General features: G+C 44.7%; 1 protein-coding gene across 3 annotated transcripts in view; it reads right to left on the bottom strand.

The window, feature by feature from the left end:
- The window catches only part of ZC2HC1A (zinc finger C2HC-type containing 1A), a 141,085-nt gene that overhangs the window by 49,515 nt on the left and 73,853 nt on the right, over positions 1–17,717 (bottom strand). For all 3 annotated transcript variants that reach the window (XM_068234843.1, XM_068234840.1, XM_068234841.1), the window contains one exon: positions 16,504–16,609. In XM_068234843.1, the coding sequence (XP_068090944.1) occupies positions 16,504–16,609 (106 nt within the window). The remainder of the gene's footprint in view (positions 1–16,503; positions 16,610–17,717) is intronic.

Here is a 17,717-nt window from a genome sequence, read left to right as displayed (position 1 = left end):
AAGGGTCAGAGGCCTACCAGAATCTGTGTCGCAGGAGCTTATCCTCCCCGCAATTTCCGCCATCTTTAATCAACTTCTAGAGCGCTCAAAGGACTCCCCTATAGAGATTGAAAGAGCACACCGAGCTCTTCGACCTAAAGGTCGTGAAGGGGGACCTCCTCGAGATATAATCTGTTGCTTGAACAGTTTTGCACTAAAGGAGGAAATAATGAAAAAAGCAAGGGAGCAGGATGAGATACGCTTTAATGACGCCACAGTTCAATTGTACCAGGATCTTTCCATCATCACCTTGCAAACCAGGAGAGCCCTGAAACCCCTGTTACAACAACTTAGAGAAAACGCAATATCTTACCGCTGGCGATTCCCCTTCTGTCTCCAAGCCACAAAGGGGACAAATATAGTCAATCTGAGACACCCGATGGACCTCGAATACTTCTGCAGAGCACTCAACATCCCCTCAGTGGATCTTCCTGATTGGCAACCTCTAGCCACAACTGACGGTCCTCCTACCTTATCAACCATGGAGCGGCCTAACCCGGCGAGAAGGAGAGATCGCTCATCAAGCGAACAAAGTTTCCAGCAACACTCCCGTAGGAGACGGCTGAGTCAGTCCTCGGAATCCGGAGAACAGGAACCCCCCGATCAAGCCGAAGGCTCAGATGCGGGAGACAGCGAGATTGATCAGCCTTCAACGGGGCCCGCTGAACTAGAGACCTGAATTTTCCCGTCAAGGGTTACGGTAACTCTTTGTTGTCACAAACCTCCCCGACCCTACATCAGCCCAAACTGAAATCTATCTGCCCCAGTAAACCCGAAGCCATTTAGGCCTACTCTCGGTATTACCTAAGCGAAAAACCCACTCTTTGCTGTCCTGTACCATTTGTCATGGCTCCCTAACTTCCCATATTAAAGTAAAACGTAGAGCCCAATGCAACAGCCCTAGCAAATTAGTCTAGGTCTACCTAACTGAACCCCATCTCTTCCCACAGACCCTGGAAGTTAAACTTAATCCTCTCTACTAGTCACGTTTCCTTCAAACGTTAGACTGCAGGTTGGGAATCATGTTATCTCTGTAATACCTGTATTTCTGCAATGTCTGCATTACTAATTAAGCCTGTTAACATTTTTTAGGAAACTTATAGTCTGTTAACACATGCATATGTTATCTGGTTATAACTACAACGCTGTACTTCTCATAATAGATAAGTCTTTATAGTAGTAAAATGTTATTATTGCGCATGTTAAATACAGGGTACAAGGGGAAGACATGGGGAATGTATACACGACAGATATATGCTCTAAAGGGGGGTAAACAATAAACAAAAAACAAAAGACCCCATTGTTTAACGATTCTAAACTAGCTGCCTATCAGACTAACTCTCCCTCCCCCCTCCCCCCCCTACCCTCCCCCCCCTTCCCCTACCCTCCCCACTCTGTAGCCTAAGTCTTCCTAATATAGTACTTAGAAACCTTGGTATATATAATGGGGTAGCACCAACACGAACTAAGAGCTCTACCTACTGAGTAATTGTCACTTCATTACCCCAAACAGTGTATTTGCTTGCACTGACCCAATACCGGTCAACAACCTAGACAGTCCACTCAGTGGCCTGTCTACACCGTACCTTTTACTTTATACTTCTTTAGGGTAAAGTAGGCCCTCCTATACAAATCTCCATTTATCTCTACCCTGTCCAGAGAGCGTTCTGGCCAAATGCTAATATTTCACCTTCTCTTTCTTACTCTATATCTTTTTTCTAGTTCCCTGTCATATCATCTTCTCTCCTGTGGTGGGAGACCGACCTGGTGGAGTGGTGACTCATCACTAACTAATATGTCCTCTAAGAGACAAGAGACTGTCCGATGGCTAATTACTTCCCATAATGTCAACGGACTTAATACACCAGAGAAGAGGTCAGCCTTACTACACCTTCTCCAAAGCCAGAGAGTGATGATTGCAATGCTCCAAGAAACACACTTCTCAAACAAACATAATCCATATCTGAGAGACAAAAACTACACCAGAGGATACCACTCCACGTCCCCAACAGGGAAAACAAGGGGAGTATCCATTCTATTACATAAATCCTGCGAAATCCAAGTGAAAAATCACCTAACAGATCCAGAGGGGAGGTTCATATTTTTATTAGGCACATTGGGCAACAGAGAGATTACGTTAGTTTCCATTTATGCACCAAATGACAAGCAGGAGTCCTTCCTTAACATGGTCACCAATAAGCTGCTAGACTTTGCTAAAGGCATGATAATATGGGGAGACGATCTCAACATGCCTCTGCATCCCCCTATAGATACTTCAAATGGTAAATCACTAATTCCTTACAAAGCTATTAAAAGGGTAAAGGAAAAGCTCTCGAATCTTGCTTTAATTGATGTGTGGAGGGCCCTGAACCCTCAGGTAAAGGACTACACACATTACTCGGCGCCACACCAGAAATACTCGCGCATTGACCACTTAATGGTCACACAATTAGACCTCGATCTAGTAGTAAAAGCGTCAATTGGTTCGATAGCTTTTTCAGATCACGCACCCGTGTTCCTGGTGCTGGAAATACCGTTCCTAAAAACTTCACAATTTAACTGGAGATTGAACCCAGAACTTCTGGGGGATCCAGAGGCCTTCCACACAGTCTCTAAACTACTCTCAGATTACATGAAACACAACCTTCCCTGTGAGGCATCCCCCCTAGCCATATGGGAAGCCCATAAAGTTGTCATCAGAGGGGAGCTCATTAAAATAGGAGCAAGGAAAAAAAAAGACAAGTACTTCTATATTAATGCTATCTTAAAAGAAATCTTTCAACTTGAATCCCTCCATAAAAGCACCGCTAGTGTAGACATTTTGAATAAACTTCAACTCAAAAGACTAGACCTGAAATCAGTCCTCAATAGAAGAGCTAAAAGTGCCATCCTCCACTCAGAGAAAGCACTCTATGAATGGGACAATAAAATAGGATCCTTCCTAGCAAGAAAACTTAAAAAAAAAAATGCTAAAAACCTGATTAAGGCAATCAAGAACCCCAAGGGCCCTGACAACATAACTACCCCCACAATCCTAGAAGCCTTCCGCAAATATTACATGAGCCTCTATAACTTAAACCTCGACCAGAAGAAAAATAGCTCACAGTCCCATAGGAGAACCCTGATAGAAGACTTCCTTAAACATCATGGCCTTCATGCCCTAAAACCTGAAACCGCCACAGAACTAGATCTACCAATCAGCCAATCAGAATTCCTCTCAGTGATTAAGGATTTAAAATCCGGGAAAAGCCCAGGCCCAGACGGTTTAACTTCCCAGTACTACAAGCTGTTCGCTAGGGTCTTGGCTCCATGCTTCACAAAAGCTTTTAACAATGTGACGGCTAGCACAATACCCTCCACACAACTCCTAGAAGCCCATGTGGCTGTCATTCATAAAGAGGGTAAAGACCCGCATACATGCAATAACTACAGACCAATCTCACTTCTCAATTGTGATATTAAGATCTTTGCCAAGATCCTGGCGAACAGGCTCAACCCCCTACTCCCGCAATTGATACACCAGGACCAATCAGGATTCACGCCAGGTAGAGAGGGAAGAGACAACACTGCCAAGGCAGTGGGGGTCCTGCATTGGCTCTCTCGGCGTCGTGTGGAGGGGTTCTTTCTCTCCACCGATGCCGAGAAGGCCTTCGACAGGGTGGCATGGGACTATATTCATGCGGTTTTAGCTGATCTGGGATTAGGCCCACACTTAAAGGCCTGGATAGGCCTATTATACAGTAACCCAACAGCGAAAGTGAAGGCAAATCTTTCCCTGTCAAACTCTTTCCCAATCACAAATGGAACAAGACAGGGCTGCCCCCTGTCCCCACTAATCTATATTCTCTCCTTAGAGCCCTTCCTAAACTTAGTTAGAGCCAATACAGATATACACGGCATACAGATCGCCCAAAAAGAATACAAAATAGCAGCTTTCGCGGATGATATGCTTTTTTTCTTATCACAACCGCTGATCACCCTACCCAATTTAGTAAGAGCTTTAAAAGAATTTGGCATAATTTCCAACTTAAAAATTAATTACGACAAGTCCTATGCATTAAACATTTCATTAAAGGATCCTAACTTGACTCTTTGTAAGGAGAGATTCCCCTTTAAATGGGAGCAAACGGCGATTACCTATCTTGGTATTAAACTTCCAGCTAAAATAGAAAAACTATTCGAGCTAAATTACACCCCTCTAAGAGAGAAAATCATAAAAGAAATCACAGATTGGGATAAGCTTAAAGGACTCTCATGGTTTGGTAGGATGTCATCCATTAAAATGACTATCCTACCACAGCTGTTATATACGCTCCAAACTATCCCTATACACCTCCCAGCTGAGTTCATAAAATCCCTGCAAGGTCAGATTAATAGATTCATCTGGGAACACAAGAAAATTAGAATCAGCAACAAAACCCTCTCTCTCCCAATAGACAGAGGAGGAGCTGGTCTACCAAACCTTAAATTGTATTATTATGCCTCACACCTTCTTAGAATAATTGACTGGACAACTTACCCAATACAAAAAGACTGGGTACACATAGAACAGGAGATATGCGGAACTCAACTGGGAGGCCTCCCATGGATGAGCAATGTGTTACCCCTCAAAAAGACTAAACAAGATCACCCCTTTATACTAGCCTCCAAAGCAGTGTTCACTGCCTGCTGCAGCCAATACAAAATTTCATCCTTGACGGGACCCATGACTCCTATTATAGGAAACCCCCGTTTCCTCCCGGGAGGTGACTCTCTCTATTTAAAAACTTGGGCAGAATCAGAATTACCTAGAGCTTATCACTTCACCTCTAAAGGCACCCTTAAAAAACAGGAAGAAATTAAGCACCCCACATCAGATCAGCCCATCCCTATGTGGACACTATTCCAACTACGGCATTTTCTTAACTCTAAGCATTTGAAATGCACAACTAGGTCCAATCTAACCCAATTCGATTTGAGATGTGTTTCAAAAGGAGTAAAGAGACATTCACTCTCCTGGCTTTACAACTTGCTAGTATATGCACTCTCGGCACCAGAACTACCTGCTAAAAAATACTGGAATAACGCTCTGGAATTGCCACTATCAGATGAACAGTGGAACACAATATACCTTAACGCACACAAATCTACCAGATGTGCCAGAAATAAAGAACAAAACTATAAGTTTCTAACCAACTGGTATAGAACCCCTCAAAAGTTACACAAATTCACACCTAGCATCCCGAATTCGTGCTGGCGATGTGAAAACAGTCCTGGAGATCTACTGCACCTAACTTTTACGTGCCCGTTACTAGAAGCTTTCTGGAAAGATGTCCACAGGATCAGCCAACAAATATCGGGGCTTTCAGTACCATTCCTTCCAGATACCTACCTACTACACAATTCACCAATCTCCCCCTCTCAATACAAAAAATCGGTACTCCCACACCTGATTACAGCAGCCAGAGCAACTATTCCTGCACTTTGGAGAACTAAATCTATCCCTACACTGAAACACTGGTTTTCTAGGGTAGAGAAAACAAAGGAGCTGGAAGAAATGGTTTTAACGGCTCACGATCAAGTTGATAAAATCTCTAAGATCTGGGCTTGTTGGTACGATTTCACTGACTCTGATGAATATAAAAATATAATGTCTTAAAAGAGTATAAGGAGACTACATGCAAGACCCTCCACCACTACCACGGCCATACCACCACAGGAATACCACAGGTATACCACAGGAACCCTTTCCCTAACCTCTACTTTAACTTCTCCTAGCTCTCTCTTAACCTTTCAACTTCTTAATATAACCACTACAATGATCTCTTACATACCTAACTATAACCATCCACCCAGATGTCACCTATCCTCCATAGCAGATGGTGATCATAAGGCCATGTCAACTCAAGAACCCTCTAACACCTAAAATGGAATCTCACGAGATCTGAAACAACTAAGCAATCTCCTGAAGCAGATAACTTTAAACATTTGCAACTGTAAATTCCTGCACAAATCTGTCTTATTTCTTACTGAATTGAATCTATGTTTTTCTGGACAATGCTCTACATGTGTTATTTTTATAGTGTTGAACTGTTGAACTGTTGACATGTTAATTAATATGCATAACCAAATAAAAATATATTGGAAACGAAAATGCATGATTGATGTAAAATGACAGATCTGGGTGGATCAGATCAAAAATTATCCAGTCAGAAATGCTGGAAAGGAAAGACTGAAGCTAGCTTTTCAAATTGCTGATTAGTTCTTTTAGTGACCCACTGAATAATATTAATAATAATAATAATAATAAAAATCCTCTTAAAATTGCTTCGTGCCTGGCCATTATCTTGTGGGTAAAGAATGTTCTAATTTTACCACAGCCACAATAACAAAATGGAATTTTGCACAGTCACTACAGATAGGCATAATAATTTTGGTATACAGTATATAAAGACATGAGAAGAGGATGTACGTAAGAAAGAAAAGTAGCTAAATAGTGACACCCACAGGAAGGTAACAAAAGCACAACATAGTCATTGTCTAAGTAAGCAGCATAACATTATTATTAAAGTGACTGGTTAATATAGCAATATTACTTTCAATGATGCTAAGTAAAAAAAACAAACATGGGTACATATTACAGGCATTGGTACGGAATACATAGTTCCTAGACAAAAAAATGTCACACATTGTCTAACAAAACACGCATCAATTACAAGACACAAACCCTGCCCTTGAGAGCTTACAATCTAAGAAAAAGGAAATCAAAAGACAGCAGAATAAGTAAGCTCCATGCAGAGCTTGGTCGGAGGCTGAAGAGAGCAGCCTAAGTTAAATTGTTTGCTTGCGTAAAAGGGTGATTTTTTAGGTTTTAAATAAAGTCTTAAGGGTTGGAGACAGATAAATGTGCTTTGGATTGGTAATTCAGTAATTCAGAGAAGAAGAGAAGCTGGTGAAAAGATTATTTATATATATATATATATATATATATATATATATATATATATATATAACAATGTAGGGGGAAAAATATAGATCAATACATGGCAAAGTGGGTAGTTAAAAAAAAAAAAAGGGAGATAGATCAAGATCAAGCTTTCGAAATGCGTTGGTGAGAGGAGTGACGTCACCACCAATCATCATGCAGAGAATGGACTTATTGTCCTAACATGGAATGCTGTGTCTTGCATACAAGCAACTGGAATCTGGTCAGCTGAGCCAGCGCACTACAACTTTGCTATACACTGTGCAGAGACTCTCCTGGTATAGCCACTGGCCGGGGCTACCAGGATTGAGCGGGTTCCACCGATCCATGAGGAATAGACTACAAGAGAAACGGTTGTGGTAAGCTTCACAATTCTGCAAGCTATTGCGTTAAGCTACATATTAGGAACAGCATCTATTGACTCTGTGTTGCTCCTTAAAAGGGACTCCGAGCAGTGCATGAAAACAAAATCTGAACTTACCTGGGGCTTTCCCCAGCCCACCGTAGGTCGGGACGTCCCTCGGCGTCCTTCTGGTCCCTGCTCAGAAATGGCTCCCGGCAACACCGGGACCGAGTGTCGGGCTCCCTCTTCCTGGAAGATGACGTTAGTAGTCATCACGCCGCCCGCCTCGCGTCATCACGGCGGCCGGCGTGATAGTACTGCGCATGCGCGGCATAATCACTGGGAGCCATTTCTGAGCAGAGACTGGGAGAGGAGCCAGAAAGACACCTAGGGACCTCCCGACCTACGGTGGGCTGGAGAAATCCCCAGGTAAGTTCAGATTTTGTTTTTATGCACTGCTCGGAGTCCCTTAACCCTCCTGGCGGTTTGGCAAAATCCGCCAGGGGGCAGCAAATACGTTTTTTTTAATTTTTTTTTTTTTTCATGTAGCGAGACGAGGTCTCGCTACACGATAGCCGCTGCTCAGCGGCATCCCCCCAGCCCCTTTCAAAGAACGGGATCTCCTGGAGGGAGACGTCAAAGGGGACTCCGATCCACCCCACGGCGCTGCCTGGCACTGATTGGCCAGGCAGCGCACGGGGTCTGGGGGACGGCTGCGGCGACGCGTATAGCGGCGGATCGGCGGAGATCGGGCACTGCACGCAGCTAGCAAAGTGCTAGCTGCGTGCAGCAAAAAAAAAAATTATGCAAATCGGCCCAGCGGGGCCTGAGCGGTGCCTCCCGGCGGCATAGCCCGTGCTCAGCACGGGCTTACCGCCATGGAGGTTAAAGAGGAACTGTTGCAAATATCTTAAAATGTAAAACACATACAAATAAGAAGTACATTTTTTCCACAGTAAAATGAGCCATAAATTACTTTTCGCCTATGTTGCTGTCACCTACAGTAGGTAGTAGAAATCTGACATTACCGACGGATTTTGGGCTAGTCCATCTCTCCATAGGGGATTCTCAGCATGGCCTTTATTCTTTATAAAGACATTACCTGAAAAATCTTTATACAAAGATGCTGGCCAGCCTCCCTGCTTGCTGCACACTATTTTGGCAGTTGGACGGAGCAACTGCCATTCACTAAATGCTTTTAAAAATAAAGAAAACCTGAGAACCCCCCTATGAGAAGATGGGCTAGTCCAAAATCCGTCTGTAATATCAGATTTCTACTACCTACTGTAAGTGACGGCAACATAGGAGAAAAGTAATTTATGGCTCATTTTACTCTGGAAGAAATGTACTTCTTATTTGTATGTGTTTTCTATTTTAAGATTTTCACGACAGTTTCTCTTTAGCATTATTTCTGGCACCTATTGCATCCCTTTACGATGGGGACATTGTTAAAGGGACTCCGAGCTCAAGTAAAAAAAAGAAAATAGTACTCACCCGGGGCTTTCTCCAGCCCAGTGCTGGTCGGGAGGTCCCACGACGGCGTCCTGGCTCCTCTCCTAGTCCCCGCTCCAGAATGGCTGACCGGCCGCAGCCCGGGTGACACTCTGCTGAGTGTCGGGCTGTTCCTTCCGCGTATGACGCGGCTGACGTCACACGCCGACCGCCTCGCGTCATCACGGCGGCCGGCGTGGCAGTACGGCGCATGCACGCTTTAATCGCGCATGCGCAGTAATTTCACGCCGGCCGCCGTGATGACGCGAGGCGGCCGGCGTGTGACGTCAGTCGCGTCATACGCGGAAGGAACAGCCCGACACTCAGCAGAGTGTCGCCCGGGCTGCGGCCGGTCAGCCATTCCGGAGCGGGGACTAGGAGAGGAGCCAGGACGCCGTCGTGGGACCTCCCGACCAGCACTGGGCTGGAGAAAGCCCCGGGTGAGTACAACTTTCTTTTTTTACTTGAGCTCGGAGTCCCTTTAACCACTTCGGGACCAGCACCCTCTGCCCCCTTAAGGACCAGAGGGTGCTGGTCCAGTAAACTGCCGCTTCCTGACGAATCGCCACTAAAATCCGCCGCTCCTGACGATCACGCCGCTCTGTCCCTGCCGCAGGCTGCTCTCTCTGCCGTCGGTATGACAGCAGAGCGCTGTGCGCCGGTCAGGAGCCGCTTTCATTGGCTCCTGACCCTGTCACTCCATGGAAGCCAACGGGAACGGCTTACATGAATGACAGGGCCAGGAGCCAATGAAAACTGCTCCTGCCCGGCTCACAGTGCTCTGCCGTCATAGAGGCGGCAGGGCAGCACATTGCGGTGGAGATCAAGCGGCGACAGCAGCGGGGATGGGCGGGGGCGTGCGGTCAATGGGACGTAGAGTTTATGTCAGGTCAGAACTGCAGCGCCCCCTGCCCGCCGTAGATTTATACTGCGGTGGCCCGCAGGTAGTTAAACAATTTGCTGGGTTTAGGTGGACATATTGTGAATTTTCTATATATAGTGACATCCTGTGGGCTCCATTTGCTAACATAGAATATCCTTGTATTGAGCTGGCCAGTGCTATTAGAGCTATAGTGCCAGCCCCCTGCCAATCCATTTGAGCAAATACAACAGCACTATTATACCGCTCAATAACTGCATTCTTATTTATTTTTGTTTTTTAGAAAAAAAAATGTAACTTATTGCAGGGGAGTGAATGTATGAGGTTGATGTTTTGGGTATGTAGCAGGATCCTGACAGCTATACTTGTTTTTGAACTGCATATCTTTGTATGCATTTTTTCCTTGTGGAATACATTGATTGCATTTTATATTGATCTATTGTCTATTGGTACAGACACCCAGATATATTAGTATATACAATTAGTCTGATGAATCGCTAATCTGAGGCTGCAGCTGTTAAACAACTTTCAACTTCATATAATTTAAAATCCTGGTGCACCACTCTTGCAAACATAGGTGCACAGGACACAACAGCACCAAAGAACCTGAACTGAAAATAAAAAGTCAAAATAACCATACACAGGTCATACTTACCTCCTGTGTAGTCTACTCATCAACCTCTTTCTCCTCTCCCATCCCATTTGTCCACTGTGATCAATGGAATTATTCGTCCTCCATTTAAAAAAATGGCCATTACCTCATAACAGCTTCCTGGTCATCACACTGTTAAACTGTAATATTGCCCACTTGAGCCATAGGGAAACATGGACATTACCTTGCACATTCAGTTGTAACTGACAGCTGCTGATCTATAACTGACAGCAACTGGTGTATTTCAGTTCTGACAAAATATTGCCAGAACTGGAAGGGATCACTGTAAGAAGAAAATGGTGAGCTTCATGGAACTGACTGTGAGGTTAGTATGTAATATTCATTTGCAGCTACGTCATGTGTTTATTTTAAATAATTTTACTCACTTCAAGTTCCCTTTCAAATAAAGGACAAGTGACATTTAAATGTTTACTTTATGGAAGTGCTAAAAGTAGATTATTGTTCTCCTCATACCCCCAACTAGCATCAAGACCCAGTTCTGATGCCTGGCCTGGCACAGGTGGGCATTCATAATACTACTCAGGACATCCTGTGTAGGGAGACGGGTGGAATCACAGTAGGTGCAGGACTGACTGGAACAGTATTTCTGCATGAATGGCCACCACAGGTTGTACTGACTGCTCAAAGACTCAAGCCCAGCAATTTTTGTACACTGTAGGACTCCAGAGGCACTGTAGTGGCAAATAGTAGAATGTAGTAAATTATTCTGGTTTCAACATCAGAAATGTTTCCTACATCTATGTATTGCTATATATTGGTATGTACCCAGCTCTCCCAATGATGTCACAGCCTAGGCTGTTTAGCTATGTTGAAATCTCCTCCCAGAGCATTCTGGGAGACCAGTATTATTTCTACAGGCTTTTCAGAACACTGTTTATCCAAACATTCTGCAGCGATGTACCTTCTAGCACAGCAGAAAGAAAAAATTCTTTGTTGTAGCTAATACTAATCCTGCAAAAAATCTGCAGTGTGCCTACTTCTTGCTTTCATGGAAGCAGACATAGGGTTAATAACATCCTGTGTTTACAAATTAGCTACTCTGCCGAGGCAGCCAGCTGACACAGCTGAGGGATCAAATTACACTGTGATTAGTCTCAGATGGGGGGGAATTAGACACGCTAAACTTTCTGAATACATACAGGGTGCATTTCTCTCTGTTTTCCTTCTGCCTCGTGCATGAATTCAGGTCATCTTTAACATCCTTCAAGGCTCTTTCACACCCAGGCAGTGTGGTATTTTTTCCATACCTCACCAGCGGGCAATGAAAGGCTATGGAGACTTCCATACTGGGACATTACGGCGTGACGCGACGGAAGCGACATTTTCGCCGCATCCCGACGCTGGTCCAAAACTACGTTAACGCTGCAGTGATGCGTCGACCCGGAAGTCATGCTAGTCTATGGCGACGTGTGGATTTTAAAACAATTACCGACAACGACATGACGTGCATGCACAGAAGCATATTTTAACAATATGCTTCCACATACCTGAAGCAGGAAGTGACGGCAAGCGCATGTCACTTCCTGCTTGGAGTGTGGCCAGGCAGGGAACACCGCACAGTGGCGCAGTGTACCCGGAAGGCCCGTTTTTGACGGTGCGATGTGGTGCATTGGGCACAACACACCGCATCGCCAACGCTGGTTTGCAGTCTGAAAGTAGCCACAATGAATGAATAAAGTGCGTCTTCACACTAAAGCACAGCCTAAAAGACAAAAAGGTGCTACTGCAATATTAGGGAGCAATGAGCAAAGCCGGTTGCAATGGAGATCCGCGTGCCACATAGAGCATTAAGTGGTCACAACTTCTATCTGATGCAGATATAATAATGTAATGATGTGACGGTTAGGCAACATGTTCACAAAGACATGAAATCTTCCCAAGTCGCATAGAAGCAGATGGCCTTACAATTTCTTCTGATGGAACAATAATTCTTTCTTGCAGTTTGCGCAGGCCTGGATTTACCTCACAGGAGTCTATAGGCACTGATGTCCTGGCCCTCCATGAACCTACAAACCCCACGGAAGCGCACTGCAAGTGTGCTAGCTGTCACTTCTCTCTTACTTTCCTTGCCCATCATAAGTAACTACAGCTGCCCCTTAGTATTAGGTAGCCAGAAGTACCCTCAATATTAAGTAGCTAGAGTTGCCCCCAAGTATTGGGTAGCTACAGAAGCCTCAGTATTAAGTAGCTAGAGATGACACTGACTGAAGGGAGATCTTGTCAGTGGAATGCAGAGAGCAGAATGAGTAATCTCTCATTTACACTCTCATCAGGACTCTGTATAGGGAGGGAGGCACTTTTATCAGCATGTGCCTACAGTGCCTTATGGTAAATCCGGCCCTGAATTTGCATGCACGCCAAATTATAAGCATCACAACAACCATATATGTGGAACTAGGGCAACAGTCTCCTTGTTCGGTGTACAGAAAGCACCTACCACCTCACTTCACTGCTTGCATCACAAAGCAGACAGTACATTTTTAGCTTCAGTTTTTTTTTTTTTTTGGCCGTGTGTGCTAGATTTATAAGGACATAAAATACAGAATTTCAGATCACAGTCCAATCTTAGCTTATATGGATACCAGTAAACCCCCAATTCTCAAAAGCACCACACATCTGCAGGCACTGTGGAGTGAAATAGCTGCTGGCACTGTGTAGAAAACAATGACAGCTGGCAGTGTGGAGTAGAGAACACTGACAACTGGCACTGTGGGGTGGAGTAGCTGCTGGCACTGTGGAGTAGAGAACACTGACTGCTGACACTGTGGAGTAGAGAACACTGACAGCTAGCACTGTGGAGTAGAGAACACTGACAGCTGACACTGTGGAGTAGAGAACACTGACAGCTGACACTGTGGAGTAGAGAACACTAACAGCTAGCACTGTGGAGTAGAGAACACTGACAGCTAGCACTGTGGAGTAGAGAACACTGACAGCTGACACTGGAGTAGAGAACACCGACAGCTGACACTGTGGAGTAGAGAACACTGACAGCTGACACTGTGGCGTAGAGAACACTGACAGCTGACACTGTGGCATAGAGAACACTGACAGCTGGCACTGTGGAGTAGAGAACACTGACAGCTGGCACTATGGAGTAGAGAACACCGACAGCTGACACTGTGGAGTAGAGAACACCGACAGCTGACACTGTGGAGTAGAGAACACCGACAGCTGACACTGTGGAGTAGAGAACACTGACAGCTGGCACTGTGGAGAAGAGAACACTGACAGCTGACACTGTGGAGTACAGAACACTGACAGCTGACACTGTGGAGTAGCTGATGGCACTGTGGAGTAGAGAACACTGGCAGCTGGCACTGTGGAGTAGAGTAGCTGTTGGCACTGTGGAGTAGAGAACACCGATAGCTAGCTGCGGAGTGGAGTAGCTGCTGGCACTGCGGAGTGGAGTAGCTGCTGGCACTGCGGAGTGGAGTAGCTGCTGGCACTGCGGAGTGGAGTAGCCGCTGGCACTGCGGAGTGGAGTAGCCGCTGGCACTGCGGAGTGGAGTAGCCGCTGGCACTGCGGAGTGGAGTAGCCGCTGGCACTGCGGAGTGGAGTAGCCGCTGGCACTGCGGAGTGGAGTAGCCGCTGGCACTGCTGGCACTGCGGAGTGGAGTAGCCGCTGGCACTGCGGAGTGGAGTAGCCGCTGGCACTGCGGAGTGGAGTAGCCGCTGGCACTGCGGAGTGGAGTAGCCGCTGGCACTGCGGCGTGGAGTAGCCGCTGGCACTGCGGCGTGGAGTAGCCGCTGGCACTGCCGAGTGGAGTAGCCGCTGGCACTGCGGAGTCGAGTAGCTGCTGGCACTGCGGTGTGGAGTAGCTGCCGGCACTGTCTTAGGGCTGGTTCACACTGCAACAACTTTTTAAGTGCTAGAGATTTGAAATGCAATGCTATGGGGGATTTTTTTACAAAATCACATCACTCCAGTGTGAACACTCACATAGGGTAACATTAGCAAGAGCTTTTAAAATCTCAAAGCACTTAGAAAAGCTCTAGTTGTGTGAACCAGCCCTTACCGACGTTCTGAGTGGCTGTGGAGTGCAAGCTTTGCATGTCACAACTGCTAAAAGTTAGCACTTCGCGAGGAAACATTCCCACTGTTGGCTGTAGCTTAATCAGTGTGGTCTGCGCCTGTCATGGTGTGCGCACCCACAGGCGCTGGGCAGCGGCGCAGTTCGCGCATTTGTGTCCTGCACAATTACATGCTTCATTTAGTATACAGGATTTCCACGTCCCGAAGCAAGTAATCTGGGTATATGCAGGGACAGAGAGAGAAGCAGACATGTAGGTTTGCTGCAGTGATTTGCAATGTGTATAAATCATCCGGAAAGGGTTTTTTCCCCTCCAACAAACTTTAATTACTTCCTTCTAAATTGTTGAAATAAATCATTGTTTGGTGCGGATTTGTTTTCTTTATTGCAGTGATTCATGCCGTTTTTGGAGGTTTGCGCTTACATTCCATGTGTGTGATCTTTGTAACGGTCTGGATATTATCAGCCACAACAGAGTAAGCACATTTCATTTTGTTCCCACTTGTATCCTGCTGTGTGACCCTGCCAGAGTATGTTACATAATCTGGCAGCAATACCACTATTACAAGTTTTCCGTTAAAAGCAGAAGATGTTGATTAGGGTTGCAGTGGTTGTGTATTAGTGATTAGTGTGTGTTGTTATACACTTCAGTAGAGGATATAATTCTATTTCTCTTACAGTTTTTTTTCTACTGAATAGCCATGTATTGGATTATAAATTAGTAGTAAATACCATTTTCTGATTAGATATCATGGGTTCCTGCTTAGAATGGTCAATGATATGCTAACAAAAGGGAAGGCAGAGGCGCCAAGTGTTCAGCAGATAATCCTATATTTGCCAGAGGAAGTAGCAAAGTCCTAGGGGCGTAGATATTTGTCTCCGGATCTGTATAGGTGCCATGCACACACTTTTCCATCATCAGCTTTTAGAGATCAAATTGGTGAATGGAAACATGTGTTCCCAAAGTTAATCAAAGTGCCTAAATCATGAATGACCAGTGCTGCGACAAACAGCACTGATCATTCAACTAAAGTATGTAAAAAAAAAAAAAACGTTTACTTTTGCTTTGTGTTTTTGCTAAACACATAGCACGGTCGTGTTATGCGTTAGCACAGCTTTGTGAATCAAGCCCAAAGTGTTAATGGGCTTTTTATTTTTGTCCTGGAATATTCCATTTGGCCTCCAGATGTTACCTGCTTAGATATTACATTTGACCACCAGATGTTACCTGCTTAGAATGCTGAAGCATTCTAAGCAGGTAACATCTGGTGGCCAAATGTAATATTCCAGGACAAAAAGAAAAAACCCATTAACACTTTGGGCTTGATTCACAAAGCCGTGCTAACGCATAACACGATGGTGCTATGCGTGTAGCGCACAATGTGACACGCGTGAAGGTTTACTTGCGTGAATGTTTATGTGCACATGCTAACGAAGGTGTTTGTGCGTTAATGTGTGCACTTAGCCGCGTTAGCGCGTGCATGTAAATCTTTTCTTGTGCTATGCGGTAGCACTGCTTTGTGAATCAAGCCCTTTATGTCTTTTAAATTGCCCCCATAGTTACTAAAATAAAACACTTGTTAAAAAAACGTGAACAGAATTTAAAAGGGACTACATACATTGTTACGTTAGCGACTTAGTTGTTTGTATATGTATGCAATGAGGGTATATTCTTGTTATTTTTGCAAATTAGGGCTTGGTAATACTGACAGTGCAATCAGAACCCCCCCCCCCCCCCCCCCCCCCAAAAAAAAAAAAGAAAAAATACACCTTTGGAATAAATATTGTCACCATGTATTGTACTATGTGAATTTGTAAAAAAAAAAAAGTAATTATTATTCCAGTTTTTAAAATACATATAAAATAAAATCATTCTAAGCAAAAAGTACCACCCAAAGAAAGCCCAATTTGTAGCAAAAAAAAAAACAATGTACAGATCAGGTGTGCTAAGTAGCGATAAAGTTAATATTGAATGAATGGGAGGAGCACTGAAATGTGAAAATTGCTCTGGTCCATAAGGGGAACACAACCTGTAGTGTTCAAGTGGTTAACCTTTCACTTTACAGAAGAAGACCTACCCTGTCTGAGGACTTGATATAGTAGAATTTTTATTGGCAGGAGAACCGGGTTGATATCGATTTCCTGCTGTTCCACTGCCCACCGCTGGTTTTGCTGAAGGTATACCTGGATTGAAAAAATAAAAAAAGTATAATATAAAATAACATCCGTACATATTTCTTCTAGCCATGTTAAGCTCTAATAGTTCTGCACTGTTTTTTCAAGCACTCGAAAAGCTGACAGTTTGAGCAGCTTTTGGTAAAATAGATCAAACAAACCTTCCCCTAAGGGACTACATCTCCCAGCATTCATAGCAGTGGTCAGGGTCACGCACAATCATTGCGGGCACTTTGAAGTACAGCAGTACAGTAAAGGCTCGTACACACGTCTGATTAAAGGCAACGACGGGTCCGTCGTCACCTCCCGCTGGGCGGGTTTTCAGCAGACAGTACAGCGGGTGTACAGTCTGTCGGCAGACTGATAAGGCTGTTTCTGAACGATCCGCCCGACAGGGTGTAGTCCCCAACAGTACTTCATACACTTGGCACTCAAAAATGCAAACACTTATAACACAGCCCATAATAAAGACCACTGGGATATTAGTGTCCAAAAAGAGCTCCTGTGGATTTGTTAGTAAGTCTGTTCACCACAGTTTCCTAATTAAAATGTGTCCTTACTTTAACTGAAAAGGCACTTGTTTACTCTGCCATTTATTAACACAAAACTTTTCTCTCTGTAGCACATCACAAACCACAACAATGTACTGATCTGAGACAAGATTATGCATTTTGGGTCCTATGGGAGAAAAGCACTTTACAACTGTCTTGTTAATGTTGTTATAACTCAACAAGAGAGTGTTTAAAGGTGTCCACTAATGATCCAATTTCTATTAAAAAATTGTTTGAGCGATCAGATAATTCTGATACATCATTCACTGACCCATCAACTGACCAATCTTTGCTTCCTATCGATCACAACTGACATGAAAATCCAGATTTTGGTTCAATGAAAATCCAAACAACTGTTTTTCTAATCGTTCATAAGCTATTACAGTGTTTTTCAACCGCTGTTCCGCGGCACACTAGTGTGCCGCAAGATGTTGTCTGGTGTGTTGTACGGCAGGGGTCCCCAACCACCGGGCCGTGGCAGGTCTGGCCTCTTGCTCCTCCCCGCAGCTGCCGCTCCTGTTACCTCATCATGAGCGGGCGGCCGCTTGTCCGATTAGATTCCCCCG

Source organism: Hyperolius riggenbachi, chromosome 5, assembly GCF_040937935.1.
Source record: "Hyperolius riggenbachi isolate aHypRig1 chromosome 5, aHypRig1.pri, whole genome shotgun sequence".
Lineage (NCBI taxonomy): Eukaryota > Metazoa > Chordata > Amphibia > Anura > Hyperoliidae > Hyperolius > Hyperolius riggenbachi.
This window is presented reverse-complemented; position numbering and strand designations above follow the sequence as displayed.